Source organism: Gigantopelta aegis, chromosome 14, assembly GCF_016097555.1.
Source record: "Gigantopelta aegis isolate Gae_Host chromosome 14, Gae_host_genome, whole genome shotgun sequence".
Classification (NCBI taxonomy): Eukaryota; Metazoa; Mollusca; class Gastropoda; order Neomphalida; family Peltospiridae; genus Gigantopelta; species Gigantopelta aegis.
The window spans coordinates 57,372,303-57,390,544 of NC_054712.1; the positions used below are offsets into that span (position 1 = coordinate 57,372,303).

General features: G+C 39.0%; 1 protein-coding gene across 1 annotated transcript in view; it reads right to left on the bottom strand.

Annotated features, from left to right (window-relative positions):
• The window catches only part of LOC121387999 (repressor of RNA polymerase III transcription MAF1 homolog), a 30,114-nt gene extending 12,686 nt beyond the window's left edge, over positions 1–17,428 (bottom strand). The window contains exons 1-5 of the mRNA XM_041519192.1: positions 16,787–17,428; positions 14,368–14,514; positions 13,647–13,806; positions 11,560–11,684; positions 10,744–10,863 (exon numbers count right to left, since the gene is read on the bottom strand). Of these exons, the coding sequence (XP_041375126.1) occupies positions 10,744–10,863; positions 11,560–11,684; positions 13,647–13,806; positions 14,368–14,514; positions 16,787–16,869 (635 nt within the window). The 5' untranslated portion in view covers positions 16,870–17,428. The remainder of the gene's footprint in view (positions 1–10,743; positions 10,864–11,559; positions 11,685–13,646; positions 13,807–14,367; positions 14,515–16,786) is intronic.
• Between the last annotated feature and the right edge of the window lie 814 nt (positions 17,429–18,242).

Genomic DNA, 18,242 nt, shown 5'->3' on the forward strand with positions numbered 1-18,242 from the left:
CGTAATTTAACAGTATTTTTAACAGCCTCTATTTTGTCCAATATCTGTATCCATTTGTATGTTTGATAGACACAATAAAAGTTATATTTTATGTAAGCAATGAAAACATTTAATTTTTTACGGATTCGGCAATCTCCAATTGAAAAAAACCCAACCTTATTTGGCGCCAAATTTGTCATGTGATCAGAACGGTCATTCTGTCTTTTGTTTCCACTAACTATCGTTTGATATTTTGTCCTTAGTTGCAGATATAATTAGTTTTTACTTGCTGTTATTCTGTTTATTCAGCAGTTCTTTATAAAATATTGTAAACTTTTCATTTTGAGGGGATATGAACGCTTATAAAAACAACGGAAGTGGTAGTGTTTATCATTAAAATCATTTATCTTGAGTGCCAAATAATATATACACCGTCTTTATCAGGTGGCGATAATATTTTATCACAGCAATCGATTCATTCGATGAAGATGGAAATAACAAAATGTATCTGACATTAGGAGATCACTTTACAAACATCTTTATTGTTTTTCGTATATCTTGAAATCTTTATTAAAAATAATAATATTAAAACTTTGATCGATACAGCAAAACTGGAACTGCCAGTGAATGTCAGACCGATATCATCTTTGGTTCAGTTAAAAGACGAGTCTTTTTTATAAACCCCTTTGCACTTTTTTGTAGGCAAAATAAGGAGTATGCCTTTACTCAAAGTCTACCAACACACAACAATATGGTAACCAAACTACTTCCCCCCCCCCCCTTTTTTTTTTTTGCTTTTCGTTTATTGGTGTATTTTGTTGTAAACATTTTTTGAAGGTTGTGGTGCCGAGCGGCCGCCCTCCTTTAATTTTCACCGAGCGAGAACACTGGACAGGATAGCACATACCACAGCTTTTGATATACAAGTCATGGTGCATTGGCTGAAACGAGAAATAGCCCAATGGGCCCACCGACGAGTATCGACCATGCATCAAGTAAGAGCTTTACCACTGGGCTATGTGCCACACATTCAATAAAACAAGTTACTATACACAGGCTGGGTTGTGCCCTCAAATGTATGACCAAGCGTGTAGGTAGAGATTTACCACTGGGCTACATGCCACACATTCAATAAAACAAGTTACTATACACAAGCTGGGTTGTGCCCTCAAATGTATGACCAAGCGTGTATGTAGAGATTTACCACTGTGCAACGTGCCACACATTCAATAAAACAAGTTACTATACACAGGCTGGTTTATGCCCTCAAATGTATGACCAAGTGTGTAGGTAGAGATTTACCACTGGGCTACGTGCCACACATTCAATAAAACAAGTTACTATACACAGGCTGGGTTATGCCCTCAAATGTATGACCAAGCGTGTAGGTAGAGATTTACCACTGTGCAACGTGCCACACATTCAATAAAACAAGTTACTATACACATGCTGGGTTATGCCCTCAAATGTATGACCAAGCGTGTAGGTAGAGATTTACCACTGTGCAACGTGCCACACATTCAATAAAACAAGTTACTATACACAGGCTGGGTTATGCCCTCAAATGTATGACCAAGCGTGTAGGTAGAGATTTACCACTGGGCTACTTGCCACACATTCAATAAAACAAGTTACTATACACAGGCTAGGTTGTGCCCTCAAAGGTATGACCAAGCGTGTAGGTAGAGATTTACCACTGGGCAACGTGCCACACATTCAATAAAACAAGTTACTATACACAGGCTAGGTTGTGCCCTCAAAGGTATGACCAAGCGTGTAGGTAGAGATTTACCACTGGGCTACGTGCCACACATTCAATAAAACAAGTTACTATACACAGGCTGGGTTATGCCCTCAAATGTATGACCAAGCGTGTAGGTAGAGATTTACCACTGGGTTACTTCCCACACATTCAATAAAACAAGTTACTATACACAGGCTGGGTTATGCCCTCAAATGTATGACCAAGCGTGTAGGTAGAGATTTACCACTGGGCTACATGCCACACATTCAATAAAACAAGTTACTATACACAGGCTAGGTTATGCCCTCAAATGTATGACCAAGCGTGTAGGTAGAGATTTACCACTGGGTTACTTCCCACACATTCAATAAAACAAGTTACTATACACAGGCTGGGTTATGCCCTCAAATGTATGACCAAGCGTGTAGGTAGAGATTTACCACTGGGCAACGTGCCACACATTCAATAAAACAAGTTACTATACACAGGCTGGGTTATGCCCTCAAATGTATGACCAAGCGTGTAGGTAGAGATTTACCACTGGGCAACGTGCCACACATTCAATAAAACAAGTTACTATACACAGGCTGGGTTATGCCCTCAAATGTATGACCAAGCGTGTAGGTAGAGATTTACCACTGGGCTACGTGCCACACATTCAATAAAACAAGTTACTATACACAGGCTGGGTTATGCCCTCAAATGTATGACCAAGCGTGTAGGTAGAGATTTACCACTGGGCTACATGCCACACATTCAATAAAACAAGTTACTATACACAGGCTGGGTTATGCCCTCAAATGTATGACCAAGCGTGTAGGTAGAGATTTACCACTGGGCAACGTGCCACACATTCAATAAAACAAGTTACTATACACAGGCTGGGTTATGCCCTCAAATGTATGACCAAGCGTGTAGGTAGAGATTTACCACTGTGCTACGTGCCACACATTCAATAAAACAAGTTACTATACACAGGCTGGGTTGTGCCCTCAAATGTATGACCAAGCGTGTAGGTAGAGATTTACCACTGTGCTACATGCCACACATTCAATAAAACAAGTTACTATACACAGGCTAGGTTGTGCCCTCAAATGTATGACCAAGCGTGTAGGTAGAGATTTACCACTGGGTTACTTCCCACACATTCAATAAAACAAGTTACTATACACAGGCTGGGTTATGCCCTCAAATGTATGACCAAGCGTGTAGGTAGAGATTTACCACTGGGTTACTTCCCACACATTCAATAAAACAAGTTACTATACACAGGCTCGGTTATGCCCTCAAATGTATGACCAAGCGTGTAGGTAGAGATTTACCACTGGGCAACGTGCCACACATTCAATAAAACAAGTTACTATACACAGGCTGGGTTATGCCCTCAAATGTATGACCAAGCGTGTAGGTAGAGATTTACCACTGGGTTACTTCCCACACATTCAATAAAACAAGTTACTATACACAGGCTAGGTTATGCCCTCAAATGTATGACCAAGCGTGTAGGTAGAGATTTACCACTGGGCAACGTGCCACACATTCAATAAAACAAGTTACTATACACAGGCTGGGTTGTGCCCTCAAATGTATGACCAAGCGTGTAGGTAGAGATTTACCACTGGGCTACATGCCACACATTCAATAAAACAAGTTACTATACACAGGCTAGGTTATGCCCTCAAATGTATGACCAAGCGTGTAGGTAGAGATTTACCACTGGGTTACTTCCCACACATTCAATAAAACAAGTTACTATACACAGGCTGGGTTATGCCCTCAAATGTATGACCAAGCGTGTAGGTAGAGATTTACCACTGGGCTACGTGCCACACATTCAATAAAACAAGTTACTATACACAGGCTGGGTTATGCCCTCAAATGTATGACCAAGCGTGTAGGTAGAGATTTACCACTGGGCTACATGCCACACATTCAATAAAACAAGTTACTATACACATGCTGGGTTATGCCCTCAAATGTATGACCAAGCGTGTAGGTAGAGATTTACCACTGGGCAACGTGCCACACATTCAATAAAACAAGTTACTATACACAGGCTGGGTTATGCCCTCAAATGTATGACCAAGCGTGTAGGTAGAGATTTACCACTGTGCTACGTGCCACACATTCAATAAAACAAGTTACTATACACAGGCTGGGTTGTGCCCTCAAATGTATGACCAAGCGTGTAGGTAGAGATTTACCACTGTGCTACATGCCACACATTCAATAAAACAAGTTACTATACACAGGCTAGGTTGTGCCCTCAAATGTATGACCAAGCGTGTAGGTAGAGATTTACCACTGGGCAACGTGCCACACATTCAATAAAACAAGTTACTATACACAGGCTGGGTTGTGCCCTCAAATGTATGACCAAGCGTGTAGGTAGAGATTTACCACTGGGCTACGTCCCACACATTCAATAAAACAAGTTACTATACACAGGCTGGGTTATGCCCTCAAATGTATGACCAAGCGTGTAGGTAGAGATTTACCACTGGGCAACGTGCCACACATTCAATAAAACAAGTTACTATACACAGGCTGGGTTATGCCCTCAAATGTATGACCAAGCGTGTAGGTAGAGATTTACCACTGGGCAACGTGCCACACATTCAATAAAACAAGTTACTATACACAGGCTGGGTTGTGCCCTCAAATGTATGACCAAGCGTGTAGGTAGAGATTTACCACTGGGCAACATGCCACACATTCAATAAAACAAGTTACTATACACAGGCTGGGTTGTGCCCTCAAATGTATGACCAAGCGTGTAGGTAGAGATTTACCACTGGGCAACGTGCCACACATTCAATAAAACAAGTTACTATACACAGGCTGGGTTATGCCCTCAAATGTATGACCAAGCGTGTAGGTAGAGATTTACCACTGGGCAACGTGCCACACATTCAATAAAACAAGTTACTATACACAGGCTGGGTTGTGCCCTCAAATGTATGACCAAGCGTGTAGGTAGAGATTTACCACTGGGCAACGTGCCACACATTCAATAAAACAAGTTACTATACACAGGCTGGGTTGTGCCCTCAAATGTATGACCAAGCGTGTAGGTAGAGATTTACCACTGGGCTACGTGCCACACATTCAATAAAACAAGTTACTATACACAGGCTGGGTTGTGCCCTCAAATGTATGACCAAGCGTGTAGGTAGAGATTTACCACTGGGCAACGTGCCACACATTCAATAAAACAAGTTACTATACACAGGCTGGGTTGTGCCCTCAAATGTATGACCAAGCGTGTAGGTAGAGATTTACCACTGGGCAACGTGCCACACATTCAATAAAACAAGTTACTATACACAGGCTGGGTTATGCCCTCAAATGTATGACCAAGCGTGTAGGTAGAGATTTACCACTGGGCAACGTGCCACACATTCAATAAAAAAGTTACTATACACAGGCTAGGTTATGCCCTCAAATGTATGACCAAGTGTGTAGGTAGAGATTTACCACTGGGCTACGTGCCACACATTCAATAAAACAAGTTACTATACACAGGCTGGGTTGTGCCCTCAAATGTATGACCAAGCGTGTAGGTAGAGATTTACCACTGGGCAACGTGCCACACATTCAATAAAACAAGTTACTATACACAGGCTGGGTTATGCCCTCAAATGTATGACCAAGCGTGTAGGTAGAGATTTACCACTGGGTTACTTCCCACACATTCAATAAAACAAGTTACTATACACAGGCTAGGTTATGCCCTCAAATGTATGACCAAGCGTGTAGGTAGAGATTTACCACTGGGCAACGTGCCACACATTCAATAAAACAAGTTACTATACACAGGCTGGGTTGTGCCCTCAAATGTATGACCAAGCGTGTAGGTAGAGATTTACCACTGGGCTACATGCCACACATTCAATAAAACAAGTTACTATACACAGGCTAGGTTATGCCCTCAAATGTATGACCAAGCGTGTAGGTAGAGATTTACCACTGGGTTACTTCCCACACATTCAATAAAACAAGTTACTATACACAGGCTGGGTTATGCCCTCAAATGTATGACCAAGCGTGTAGGTAGAGATTTACCACTGGGCTACGTGCCACACATTCAATAAAACAAGTTACTATACACAGGCTGGGTTATGCCCTCAAATGTATGACCAAGCGTGTAGGTAGAGATTTACCACTGGGCTACATGCCACACATTCAATAAAACAAGTTACTATACACAGGCTGGGTTATGCCCTCAAATGTATGACCAAGCGTGTAGGTAGAGATTTACCACTGGGCAACGTGCCACACATTCAATAAAACAAGTTACTATACACAGGCTGGGTTATGCCCTCAAATGTATGACCAAGCGTGTAGGTAGAGATTTACCACTGTGCTACGTGCCACACATTCAATAAAACAAGTTACTATACACAGGCTGGGTTGTGCCCTCAAATGTATGACCAAGCGTGTAGGTAGAGATTTACCACTGGGCTACATGCCACACATTCAATAAAACAAGTTACTATACACAGGCTGGGTTGTGCCCTCAAATGTATGACCAAGCGTGTAGGTAGAGATTTACCACTGGGCTACATGCCACACATTCAATAAAACAAGTTACTATACACAGGCTAGGTTGTGCCCTCAAATGTATGACCAAGCGTGTAGGTAGAGATTTACCACTGGGCAACGTGCCACACATTCAATAAAACAAGTTACTATACACAGGCTGGGTTGTGCCCTCAAATGTATGACCAAGCGTGTAGGTAGAGATTTACCACTGGGCTACGTCCCACACATTCAATAAAACAAGTTACTATACACAGGCTGGGTTATGCCCTCAAATGTATGACCAAGCGTGTAGGTAGAGATTTACCACTGGGCAACGTGCCACACATTCAATAAAACAAGTTACTATACACAGGCTGGGTTATGCCCTCAAATGTATGACCAAGCGTGTAGGTAGAGATTTACCACTGGGCAACGTGCCACACATTCAATAAAACAAGTTACTATACACAGGCTGGGTTGTGCCCTCAAATGTATGACCAAGCGTGTAGGTAGAGATTTACCACTGGGCAACATGCCACACATTCAATAAAACAAGTTACTATACACAGGCTGGGTTGTGCCCTCAAATGTATGACCAAGCGTGTAGGTAGAGATTTACCACTGGGCAACGTGCCACACATTCAATAAAACAAGTTACTATACACAGGCTGGGTTATGCCCTCAAATGTATGACCAAGCGTGTAGGTAGAGATTTACCACTGGGCAACGTGCCACACATTCAATAAAACAAGTTACTATACACAGGCTGGGTTGTGCCCTCAAATGTATGACCAAGCGTGTAGGTAGAGATTTACCACTGGGCAACGTGCCACACATTCAATAAAACAAGTTACTATACACAGGCTGGGTTGTGCCCTCAAATGTATGACCAAGCGTGTAGGTAGAGATTTACCACTGGGCTACGTGCCACACATTCAATAAAACAAGTTACTATACACAGGCTGGGTTGTGCCCTCAAATGTATGACCAAGCGTGTAGGTAGAGATTTACCACTGGGCAACGTGCCACACATTCAATAAAACAAGTTACTATACACAGGCTGGGTTGTGCCCTCAAATGTATGACCAAGCGTGTAGGTAGAGATTTACCACTGGGCAACGTGCCACACATTCAATAAAACAAGTTACTATACACAGGCTGGGTTATGCCCTCAAATGTATGACCAAGCGTGTAGGTAGAGATTTACCACTGGGCAACGTGCCACACATTCAATAAAAAAGTTACTATACACAGGCTAGGTTATGCCCTCAAATGTATGACCAAGCGTGTAGGTAGAGATTTACCACTGGGCTACGTGCCACACATTCAATAAAACAAGTTACTATACACAGGCTGGGTTGTGCCCTCAAATGTATGACCAAGCGTGTAGGTAGAGATTTACCACTGGGCAACGTGCCACACATTCAATAAAACAAGTTACTATACACAGGCTGGGTTATGCCCTCAAATGTATGACCAAGCGTGTAGGTAGAGATTTACCACTGGGTTACTTCCCACACATTCAATAAAACAAGTTACTATACACAGGCTAGGTTATGCCCTCAAATGTATGACCAAGCGTGTAGGTAGAGATTTACCACTGGGCAACGTGCCACACATTCAATAAAACAAGTTACTATACACAGGCTGGGTTGTGCCCTCAAATGTATGACCAAGCGTGTAGGTAGAGATTTACCACTGGGCTACGTGCCACACATTCAATAAAACAAGTTACTATACACAGGCTAGGTTATGCCCTCAAATGTATGACCAAGCGTGTAGGTAGAGATTTACCACTGGGTTACTTGCCACACATTCAATAAAACAAGTTACTATACACAGGCTGGGTTATGCCCTCAAATGTATGACCAAGCGTGTAGGTAGAGATTTACCACTGGGCTACGTGCCACACATTCAATAAAACAAGTTACTATACACAGGCTGGGTTATGCCCTCAAATGTATGACCAAGCGTGTAGGTAGAGATTTACCACTGGGCTACGTGCCACACATTCAATAAAACAAGTTACTATACACAGGCTGGGTTATGCCCTCAAATGTATGACCAAGCGTGTAGGTAGAGATTTACCACTGGGCAACGTGCCACACATTCAATAAAACAAGTTACTATACACAGGCTGGGTTATGCCCTCAAATGTATGACCAAGCGTGTAGGTAGAGATTTACCACTGTGCTACGTGCCACACATTCAATAAAACAAGTTACTATACACAGGCTGGGTTGTGCCCTCAAATGTATGACCAAGCGTGTAGGTAGAGATTTACCACTGTGCTACGTGCCACACATTCAATAAAACAAGTTACTATACACAGGCTGGGTTGTGCCCTCAAATGTATGACCAAGCGTGTAGGTAGAGATTTACCACTGGGCAACATGCCACACATTCAATAAAACAAGTTACTATACACAGGCTGGGTTGTGCCCTCAAATGTATGACCAAGCGTGTAGGTAGAGATTTACCACTGGGCAACGTGCCACACATTCAATAAAACAAGTTACTATACACAGGCTGGGTTATGCCCTCAAATGTATGACCAAGCGTGTAGGTAGAGATTTACCACTGGGCAACGTGCCACACATTCAATAAAACAAGTTACTATACACAGGCTGGGTTGTGCCCTCAAATGTATGACCAAGCGTGTAGGTAGAGATTTACCACTGGGCAACGTGCCACACATTCAATAAAACAAGTTACTATACACAGGCTGGGTTGTGCCCTCAAATGTATGACCAAGCGTGTAGGTAGACATTTACCACTGGGCTACGTGCCACACATTCAATAAAACAAGTTACTATACACAGGCTGGGTTGTGCCCTCAAATGTATGACCAAGCGTGTAGGTAGAGATTTACCACTGGGCAACGTGCCACACATTCAATAAAACAAGTTACTATACACAGACTGGGTTGTGCCCTCAAATGTATGACCAAGCGTGTAGGTAGAGATTTACCACTGGGCAACGTGCCACACATTCAATAAAACAAGTTACTATACACAGGCTGGGTTATGCCCTCAAATGTATGACCAAGCGTGTAGGTAGAGATTTACCACTGGGCAACGTGCCACACATTCAATAAAACAAGTTACTATACACAGGCTAGGTTATGCCCTCAAATGTATGACCAAGTGTGTAGGTAGAGATTTACCACTGGGCTACGTGCCACACATTCAATAAAACAAGTTACTATACACAGGCTGGGTTGTGCCCTCAAATGTATGACCAAGCGTGTAGGTAGAGATTTACCACTGGGCAACGTGCCACACATTCAATAAAACAAGTTACTATACACAGGCTGGGTTGTGCCCTCAAATGTATGACCAAGCGTGTAGGTAGAGATTTACCACTGGGCAACGTGCCACACATTCAATAAAACAAGTTACTATACACAGGCTGGGTTATGCCCTCAAATGTATGACCAAGCGTGTAGGTAGAGATTTACCACTGGGCAACGTGCCACACATTCAATAAAACAAGTTACTATACACAGGCTAGGTTATGCCCTCAAATGTATGACCAAGCGTGTAGGTAGAGATTTACCACTGGGCTATGTGCCACACATTCAATAAAACAAGTTACTATACACAGGCTGGGTTATGCCCTCAAATGTATGACCAAGTGTGTAGGTAGAGATTTGGCAAAAATGTTATGGAGGGGGTCAAGTGCTGCTAAAAAGACCCACCCAATTTGCTTGAGCCAGGTTTCCCTGAACCCACCCCTGCAAACAGACCTGGTGACAGTGATCAAAATACTGCCATCACATCTGGATTTTGCCAGTCAACATCAAATTTGTACTTTCAGTAAAATAAATTAATTTTGGTGTTATATTGTGCAGTCATCTCTGGGCGAGCAAAACAATTCGCCAAATTAACTTACAACATGCAAAATCCACTGTTATTTTTCAACAAAATAACAATTATTACAATTTACATGCAACGTTTTCGCAAAATTGAAATTAAACTTCACCAACTGTTCCTAAAATTCGCAATTGGCGAGTGGCAGAGCTAGCCCTGATTGTGTGAACTGAGAAAACTACCACTGTATGTCAAAACGAAAGATATTTAAAAACAAGGAATGATTTTTTTGTTTTTATGTGAGTTAAAACTAAAACTAGTAAAACTAGAATTAATAAGTGTATATATATGTATATGTATATGTATATGTATATGTATATGTATATGTATATGTATATGTATATATATATATATATATATATATACACACTCAGCAACGAAAGTTTAGCAAATATCTTTTATGACGTCTAAATTTGCCATGGTTGAATAAACTTAAAAGAAAACCAGGTCCTCCTGTTGTGTTAAGGCAAAGGTTGATGAGTTTATGTTGCTTGTAAATGGTAAACATTTCAGATGTGAATACTAATTAATAAAAATAGGTTAATTTATAAATGTTATGCCATTTGTTTTTAATTAGCTAAACTTTTCTTGTTGAGTATATATATATTTGAATTTAAAACAAACCTAGTTGATCTGCATGTGAAGAAAACAATGCGTTTCATCTTTCTGTTGTAGATGAAGTAGTTGAATGACCAGATACATCCTTCTTCACCGTAAGGGTCTGAGGCAAGGTCAGGATTGTAGCTGGCAAAGTGAGAATTATAAACAAGAATTACATAACAACTACTTTTGATAGTTCTCTGAGAATAAGTTTTGATTCACAGGCCTCTAAGAATTGAAAATTTGCATAAACATTTATGAGTTGTAAAAAACCCAAATCCAGGTAACCCATTCCCTGTTTGCATAACCCATCATTGATCATGTAAATAATGTCCTAAATTTAATGCACAAATGAAAAAAAGGGTTACACAAAACTGGACTTACACAAGCTACATGTGAATAAAACTATCTTTTTTGCAATTCAGGTCTCGAATTTAATGACGGAACCGATGGCAATTGCCGTTATTGAGATATAAATTGCCATAGGTACAGAGCATTACCGATAAAACTCCTCAATAATGGCAAAATATATACACCTGGTGTACATAATCTTCCAATATTAAAAATTTTCACATTTGAAATATGTTTACATACAGCAAAATAACCTTTCAGTTATATTTATTTTCTGAAAATGTCACTTTAAAAAAATAACTGCCATAGGCAGGCTCAAAATTGTCATTGGTGGACTGTTTCACCCATGGCAATTCTTTTTAAAATTGCTGTTAAAGACAAATTCTTAAGTTTGAGCGCTGCAATTTTCAGAGGCCTGATTCTGAGAATTGTCGTGAAAGTGACCAAAATCTTAGCCCTGCTGTTTACAGAAAAACGTTCATCACTTACCTATACACATCACAGTCTTGAAGATTGATTTCTTCATCAATGGCTGTCCACAGGAGAGGTTTTAGAGATCCATAGGAATCACCCACTGTTGCAAATAGCTGAGTATCAATCGCATTGGCAACCCACTGTTAACAACAAAGAAGAAATGTATAGCTTTAACATTAGAAAATAATAATAACAAGCATTCTGAAAGTACCGCTAAAGCAATTCATGTCCCCTACCTAGCCCAACAAATTTTTGTATCTGCTAAATTCATAGGCAATAAGTTAACTCTGTGAAAATTGGGGAAATAACAGTATATGATAAAGCAATATATGATAAAGCTATATACAAAATTTCAACACAAAACGCCAATTGAAAATTCCATTCATCTTTGTGACTCGCACGAACCCTGTCAGTGCTAAGTGTAATAGTATCTTGATAAGCTAAGATTTTTTGTGTGGAAAGATTGCCATAACATATATATTTATTATGCATGTTACTTTATAATGTCTAGAATTCTGTCATGAAATGTGACTGCGTCAGACCTTCTTTTTTAAGTTGTGTGAGCACGATCGTGCATTTACATGTACAGCGAATGTAATAAATGTGAAAAACAACACATTATACTTGATAACAAACAGCACATGTAAAATAATTAAGAATTGACCGCAATTATTTTTTGGTTCATGCAAGTATGAACCGAAAAAATGATGTGCACACTGTATGAGTCCGCGTAGAGGTCATACAAAAGTGTGCACATTGATTTTTCGGTTCATACTTGCATGAAACAAAAAATAATTGAGGTCAAATCTTATAATTAAATTTATATGCATACTTTAACAATACATAACTGATTTTATTTTGTTTAGCTTTAAATACGCTTGTAGTATTGTTTGTGTAAACTTCATTGATACTTATGTCGCGTAAGAATGCGAACGTTCATTCACTATTATTTGAATCAGGTGATTTTTTGTAAATGACATCATTTCCTCTTGCTGCTTTGCATTTTTACAGATCATTTAAGAATTGACTGCAATTATTTTTTGGATCATTTAAGAATGTCTACTCTGCTATAGCATTTTTCATTAATTTATCGTATACATTTTTTGTAGTGTTCACGTGTGTTTTGTTCAAAATATCTAAATATGATCGCCAGAATAATCCGGCTTGTTGCACAAAAGTGGTGCGAGTCAGTGGGGTGTGTGTGTGTGTGTGCGTGTGTGTGGGTGGGTAGTAGGTGTGGCTTAATGTTTTTCGGTTCATCGAGATATGAACGAAAAAAAGTAAGCACCTCTGGACCAATCAGATTGCCGTAAAGTGTATAGATGCAAAGAAAAGTTAATTATTTTCGTATATTGACTGCCACTATTTACAAAATCAGTAGCTTTCATACTTTATGTTGCTGATAGTAAAATGCATTCAATAAAATAATTTTAAAATGTTTAATGATATTTTTTAGCTTGCCATGCAAGCTTTCACTACATTTAACAATTACTTAATACATTAATAATGCTTGGTTTTTTTTTAACTCACCGTAGCATTTTGAAGAGTGCAATTTTTCACTTGCCTAAGTGTTTTAAGGTGTGCAATTTTTCCACTTGCTCAAACATTTTAAGGTGTGTGATTTAAAAAAAATTTAAGTTCTTTAGTACTAGTGCCCATTATGAAATTGCATCCTCTCTATATTAAAAAACAACAACAACCCTGCAGTAACCTCTGCATTCTCAGCAGAATGAACTTTGTTTTTATTTAATTTTAACGGTACCACAAAAGCACATTGATTTTACTGTCTTTGGCTATTGGATGTCAAACATTTGGTAATTCTGACATATAGTCTCAGATGTTCTCTAACTGCTACAGGTTTCCAGCAGCAGCAAGGAACCTCTATATGCACTTTCCCACAGACAGGACAGCACATTTCATGGCCCTTGATAAACCAGTCATGGAGCACAGATTGGAATGGGGGAAAAAATATATCAGAGAATGGGTCCACTGAGTAGATTCGATCCTGCGACCAAAGCACCTCAAGTGAGTGCTCTACCTACTGAGATAGATCGCATCATAGTGCAGAAATAGATCTGATTTTTGGATGGCTGAATACAAACCTGAGCACTTGGTTCACGGCTGAACTCCTCACTCTTGGCATTGCTAAAATCATAGTCCGGGTTGAATGATGCATTGAGGGTGGAGATGAGATAAAACAGAGTCTTTGTGGAAATGGTATCACACAGATAACCTTCAACTTCATAACTGTGGCTGTACTGTCTGTGAAAACAATAATACATATTTTTTTTAAAAATCTGTTGTATATAATGTTTTTGTAATAGAGGCCCAGACAACCAGAATGGTCAGACAAGGTGATGCATGAAACTCAACAAAATGTTCCCTGTAGTGTGTAGTTAATTATTGATGAAAAATTCTTCGAGCAGGAAAAAATTGCATTATAATGAGTCTGAAAGCAGGGCTTATAAATTATGGTAGCCCCACTCCCATGGCTAGTGATATTCAATGATGGGCTAGTAAATAACTACTATTGCCATGCCCAATGGCTAGTGAATTTTTGTTTGTTAAATGTTGCAGTTAAGTCTATTTTGAAAATATGACTATCCTGACCCCACGCCAACCCCAATATTAGTGTTTTTAACCTCCATCTTCCTCTTTCGGTGACATATTTGATTATAACTGTTATTTAGTAAAATGCATTAACTTAAAGTAAAGTAGGGCTAGTGAATTTTTAATTGTGGCTAGTATATTTTTTTAAATCGCTGATCCCATGGCTAGTGTATTTTACAACAATTGTAGAAGCGCTGCTGACAGTATACATACCTGACCGGGCTGTGTGATAAAGCACTCTGGGGAGGGGACAGGGCCTGCAGACCAGCAGTTGCGTGACCACCCTCGTTGGCTTCGATATTTAAGCTCTTGAAAAGGCGTTTGTCATTCCCTGCCATTTTACAAGAGTAACTTTCAATTCTGAAATGAAATTTAATGATCATGTACATTTAAGACTCAAAGAAAAAAATGGTTACAGATCAAATGCAGTGCTCGAGATTGTGATATACATTGTTAATACAATAATTAATACATTAATATTATGTGGTACCTGTATATTTTAATCTGTAATTTCTCACGACCAGTGCAAGATATGAAATTGGTTGTATAAACTGAATTGTTTTCATTAATTTATTTAATAATGTAACAGTGTGGAATCATTTAGTTTTATGAATTGTTACTTGCACATGTGTATTATTACTGGTAACTAGCATCCTAGTAGGGTACATGTAGTGATTTCCCTAAAAATTAGGCAAGGCATGGTAGACCAAACACTTTTGGGGCATTTTCACCATTTTCAGGGCACTTTTATTTATTAAAAATACACAAAAATTAATTGAAATAAACATTAATGTCATTTATGACTGCTTTAATAAATGAATGGCAAAAGATATAAAAGGCATATTTTATTAATTAATAACACCTTTTGGGGTGTTTTATAAAGGCAATTTTAGAATTAATTACTGAAAAAGGCTTATTTAATCTCAGGGCAGCATGGCGCTGATTAAGGCAAGATGGTGCTAGACTATTGAGGCATGGTGCTGCACCATGCTAAAACAAGCTAGGGAAAACACTAATTTCATATATAAATCTAGTCAGAGACAGACATTTAGACAATTATCAGTTGATGCTCTCTAACCATCAGACCAATCTATATATGAATTCTGTGCAATCTCTGCCTACCAAATGGTATCAGGTCATTTCGCCCTTATTCCCGATCGCCCCATGTCGTTTCACCCTCTATACAGGGTCGTTTTGCCCTCATGTTTATGTTTGTGAATGATGAATAAATTTGTTTACGTGACTCTAGTTGCAAATCAGATATAGATTATCAATTTGTAACCCTTTATCAACCATAAACACCATTTATATGTATATGTTATTATGTGCAATATTTTAAAGAACCCCTCCCCTCACACCATCCCAGTTCCTACGGGCCTGATGTATTTTATATTAATAAGTACAAAGACTAGCCTACACAATGATATTGTCGACAGAACATATTAGTTATAAAGTGCTTTGGTGTGTGTGTGTGTGGAGAGGGGGGGGGGAGACTGCTTTTTTGCAAATTTGCGAAATTGACCTCTGTAATATCCATTGACGTGTCATGTTTACATCTATGCTGATGAAATATTAAAAGATCCATTTGCTTCAGTTTACATTTAAAAAATGCTTGTTGTATGCTATATATGGCATTGTTGTTGTCCTTGTTAAAAAAATAATGCGTATTTTGTTATTAAAATGTTTTTAAATTATGTGTGTTTTGTGCTTTTTTAAACAGGTTTTAACATAACATATCGATGTCTGTTCTCGTTACAGCCAGTTTAGGGAAAAATACATGCAATTTTCTGCTGTCTGCCATTTTGGTTTTTTATGGAATACTCTTATAGAGTGGTGAAAGACTCTAAAATATTAATATAAAATCAATGATCTCTAGTGGTATCTTTAAACAATCAAATAATATTAATAATAATAAAATAATATGACGTCATCACATTTGCATTTATATCATAACATGTTATTACATTCAACGGTTGTTAGATTAAGTCATATCCTTTCACCCCTCTTGTAGAATATTCTATAAAAAGTCAAAATGGAAGCCGGCACAAAATTACATGCTTTTTGCCCTATGCGAACTCAGCGAAGTCGATACAGGTGACATGGTTATCATCTAGTATGTGGAATCCATGCCATTGTTTTTTTCAAGATTTCTGTCTGGACCAAATGTGGGTAAAATCTAACGAAAAATAAATTTGTTGTAGTTGTCCACATTTTGTTTCGGACTACCCCAATACATAGGGGCGAAACGACTCATAATGGAGGACGAAACGACTCATTCTAAGGGTGAAATGACTCGGGGCGAACGGGAATAAGGGCGAAACGACTCGGGGGGGGGGGGGGGGGGGGGGGGGGGGGGGGGTGAAACGGAATAAGGGCGAAACGACCCGGATTCCTACCAAATGGTAGTCAAAGATTCCCGCTCTAATACGACAATCCTATATTTAACATTAAATACCTTTACATTTGGTTGGCAGAGATTGCACAGAATTTATATAGATTGACCTCGGATGGTTAGAGCATTTAGAACTGTACAAATGTCTGTTTAGCTATATTACCATAAGAGTACTCAGGCTAATATAAATCAGTTTAAGTTGTTGTAATCTTTTTGTAAATTATAAAGGTATAGGCCCACCTCCCATCAATTCTGCAATTTTCAAGGTCAAAAGACAAAGCTGAATTCACTGCTTCAAACTTTGAATTTTCCAGCAACTTCATGTTGATGTGGATGTTGTCTCTTTATTACCGTTGTCAGCAAGTCACATATAGATTGTAGATGATATATTATTGATAAAAGTTAACACTTTTTTGTTTAATTTAATGATTTGGGGGGGTTCAATTGAATAGGCCTATAAAACATTTAATAGCAATTGCAACAAGAACACGGTGGGCAAGCTATACTGTTCAAAACAAATATGTTCGATGTAGGGGATATGAGTTTGTGTCTACTGTAATCTTGATCCTGGTGGGGAGGTACACACTGAACAAACACCATTTCCTTTTGTAAGTAAAGAATCGCCATCACATTCACAGTCAATGAATAAATGAACCCAAATGATGGCAAATCAGCTGTCAAATGTTTTTGTGCTATTTCGATCGGCTTTTATAACAAATATCCACAGAATGACAGTTGTGGTCTACGGTGCTGGTAGGTAATCACAAGACTGTCAAATCTCACTGTAGAGTCAGAAATGCGATCAAACTTTATGAACAAAAATTCCTCTTTTTCTTCTTCTCAAAACAACTTCTTTCCTTGATGCTAAAAATAACCATTCGTTTGGTTTTTCTTTTCTAATTTACCCAGAATTCCTAAGTTCGGCTGCATCCGATTCTTTTCGGCTTTCAATCGGCAAATGTCGCATCTTTTCGTCAAATTAGAAAATCTTTGGTTGTACTTTACCAAATAAAATCCCATAGGTGACAATGGTAACGTATATGTAGTTAAACGCCCATTCTCCCTATTTTGGGACATAATGTGAATATTCATGTCTCTTGCAGAAATATTCTTTATCTGCGTTTTATCTGTTACATAACCTTTTTAAAGTTAGAGTTTACTACGCCGAACATTGAGATTATATTATATAGTTTTGTATATTCGTGGCATTTAACCCTTGAAAGTGCTGCAAATGTGGAAAATGGCATGTCCACAGCACATAGGCCTAGTACCAATACAATATAGCTAAATAAATATTTATTAAATACACTGTTTTATTACATCACTGTATTTCGATCTTTATAAGAGGGGGCGGAACGTACCCTAGAGTGGTAACGCTCTTGCTTGATGGGCGGTCCGTTTGGGATCGATCCCTGTCAGTGGGCCCATTGGGCTATTTTTCGATTGATATATCAAAGGCTATAGTATGTTCTATCATGTCATTGGGATGATGCATATAAAAGATACCTTGCTACTAATGGAAAAATGTAGCGGGTTTCCTCTCTAAGACCATAATTTGTAAAAATTACCAAATGTTTGACATCCAATAGCCGATGATTAATAAATCAATGTGCTCGTGCAATCTAATTAAAATTAGCTCCACTATTACACCAGCCAGTTGGAGCTCATGTCCACCAATCAAAACCTTACTTGCAGA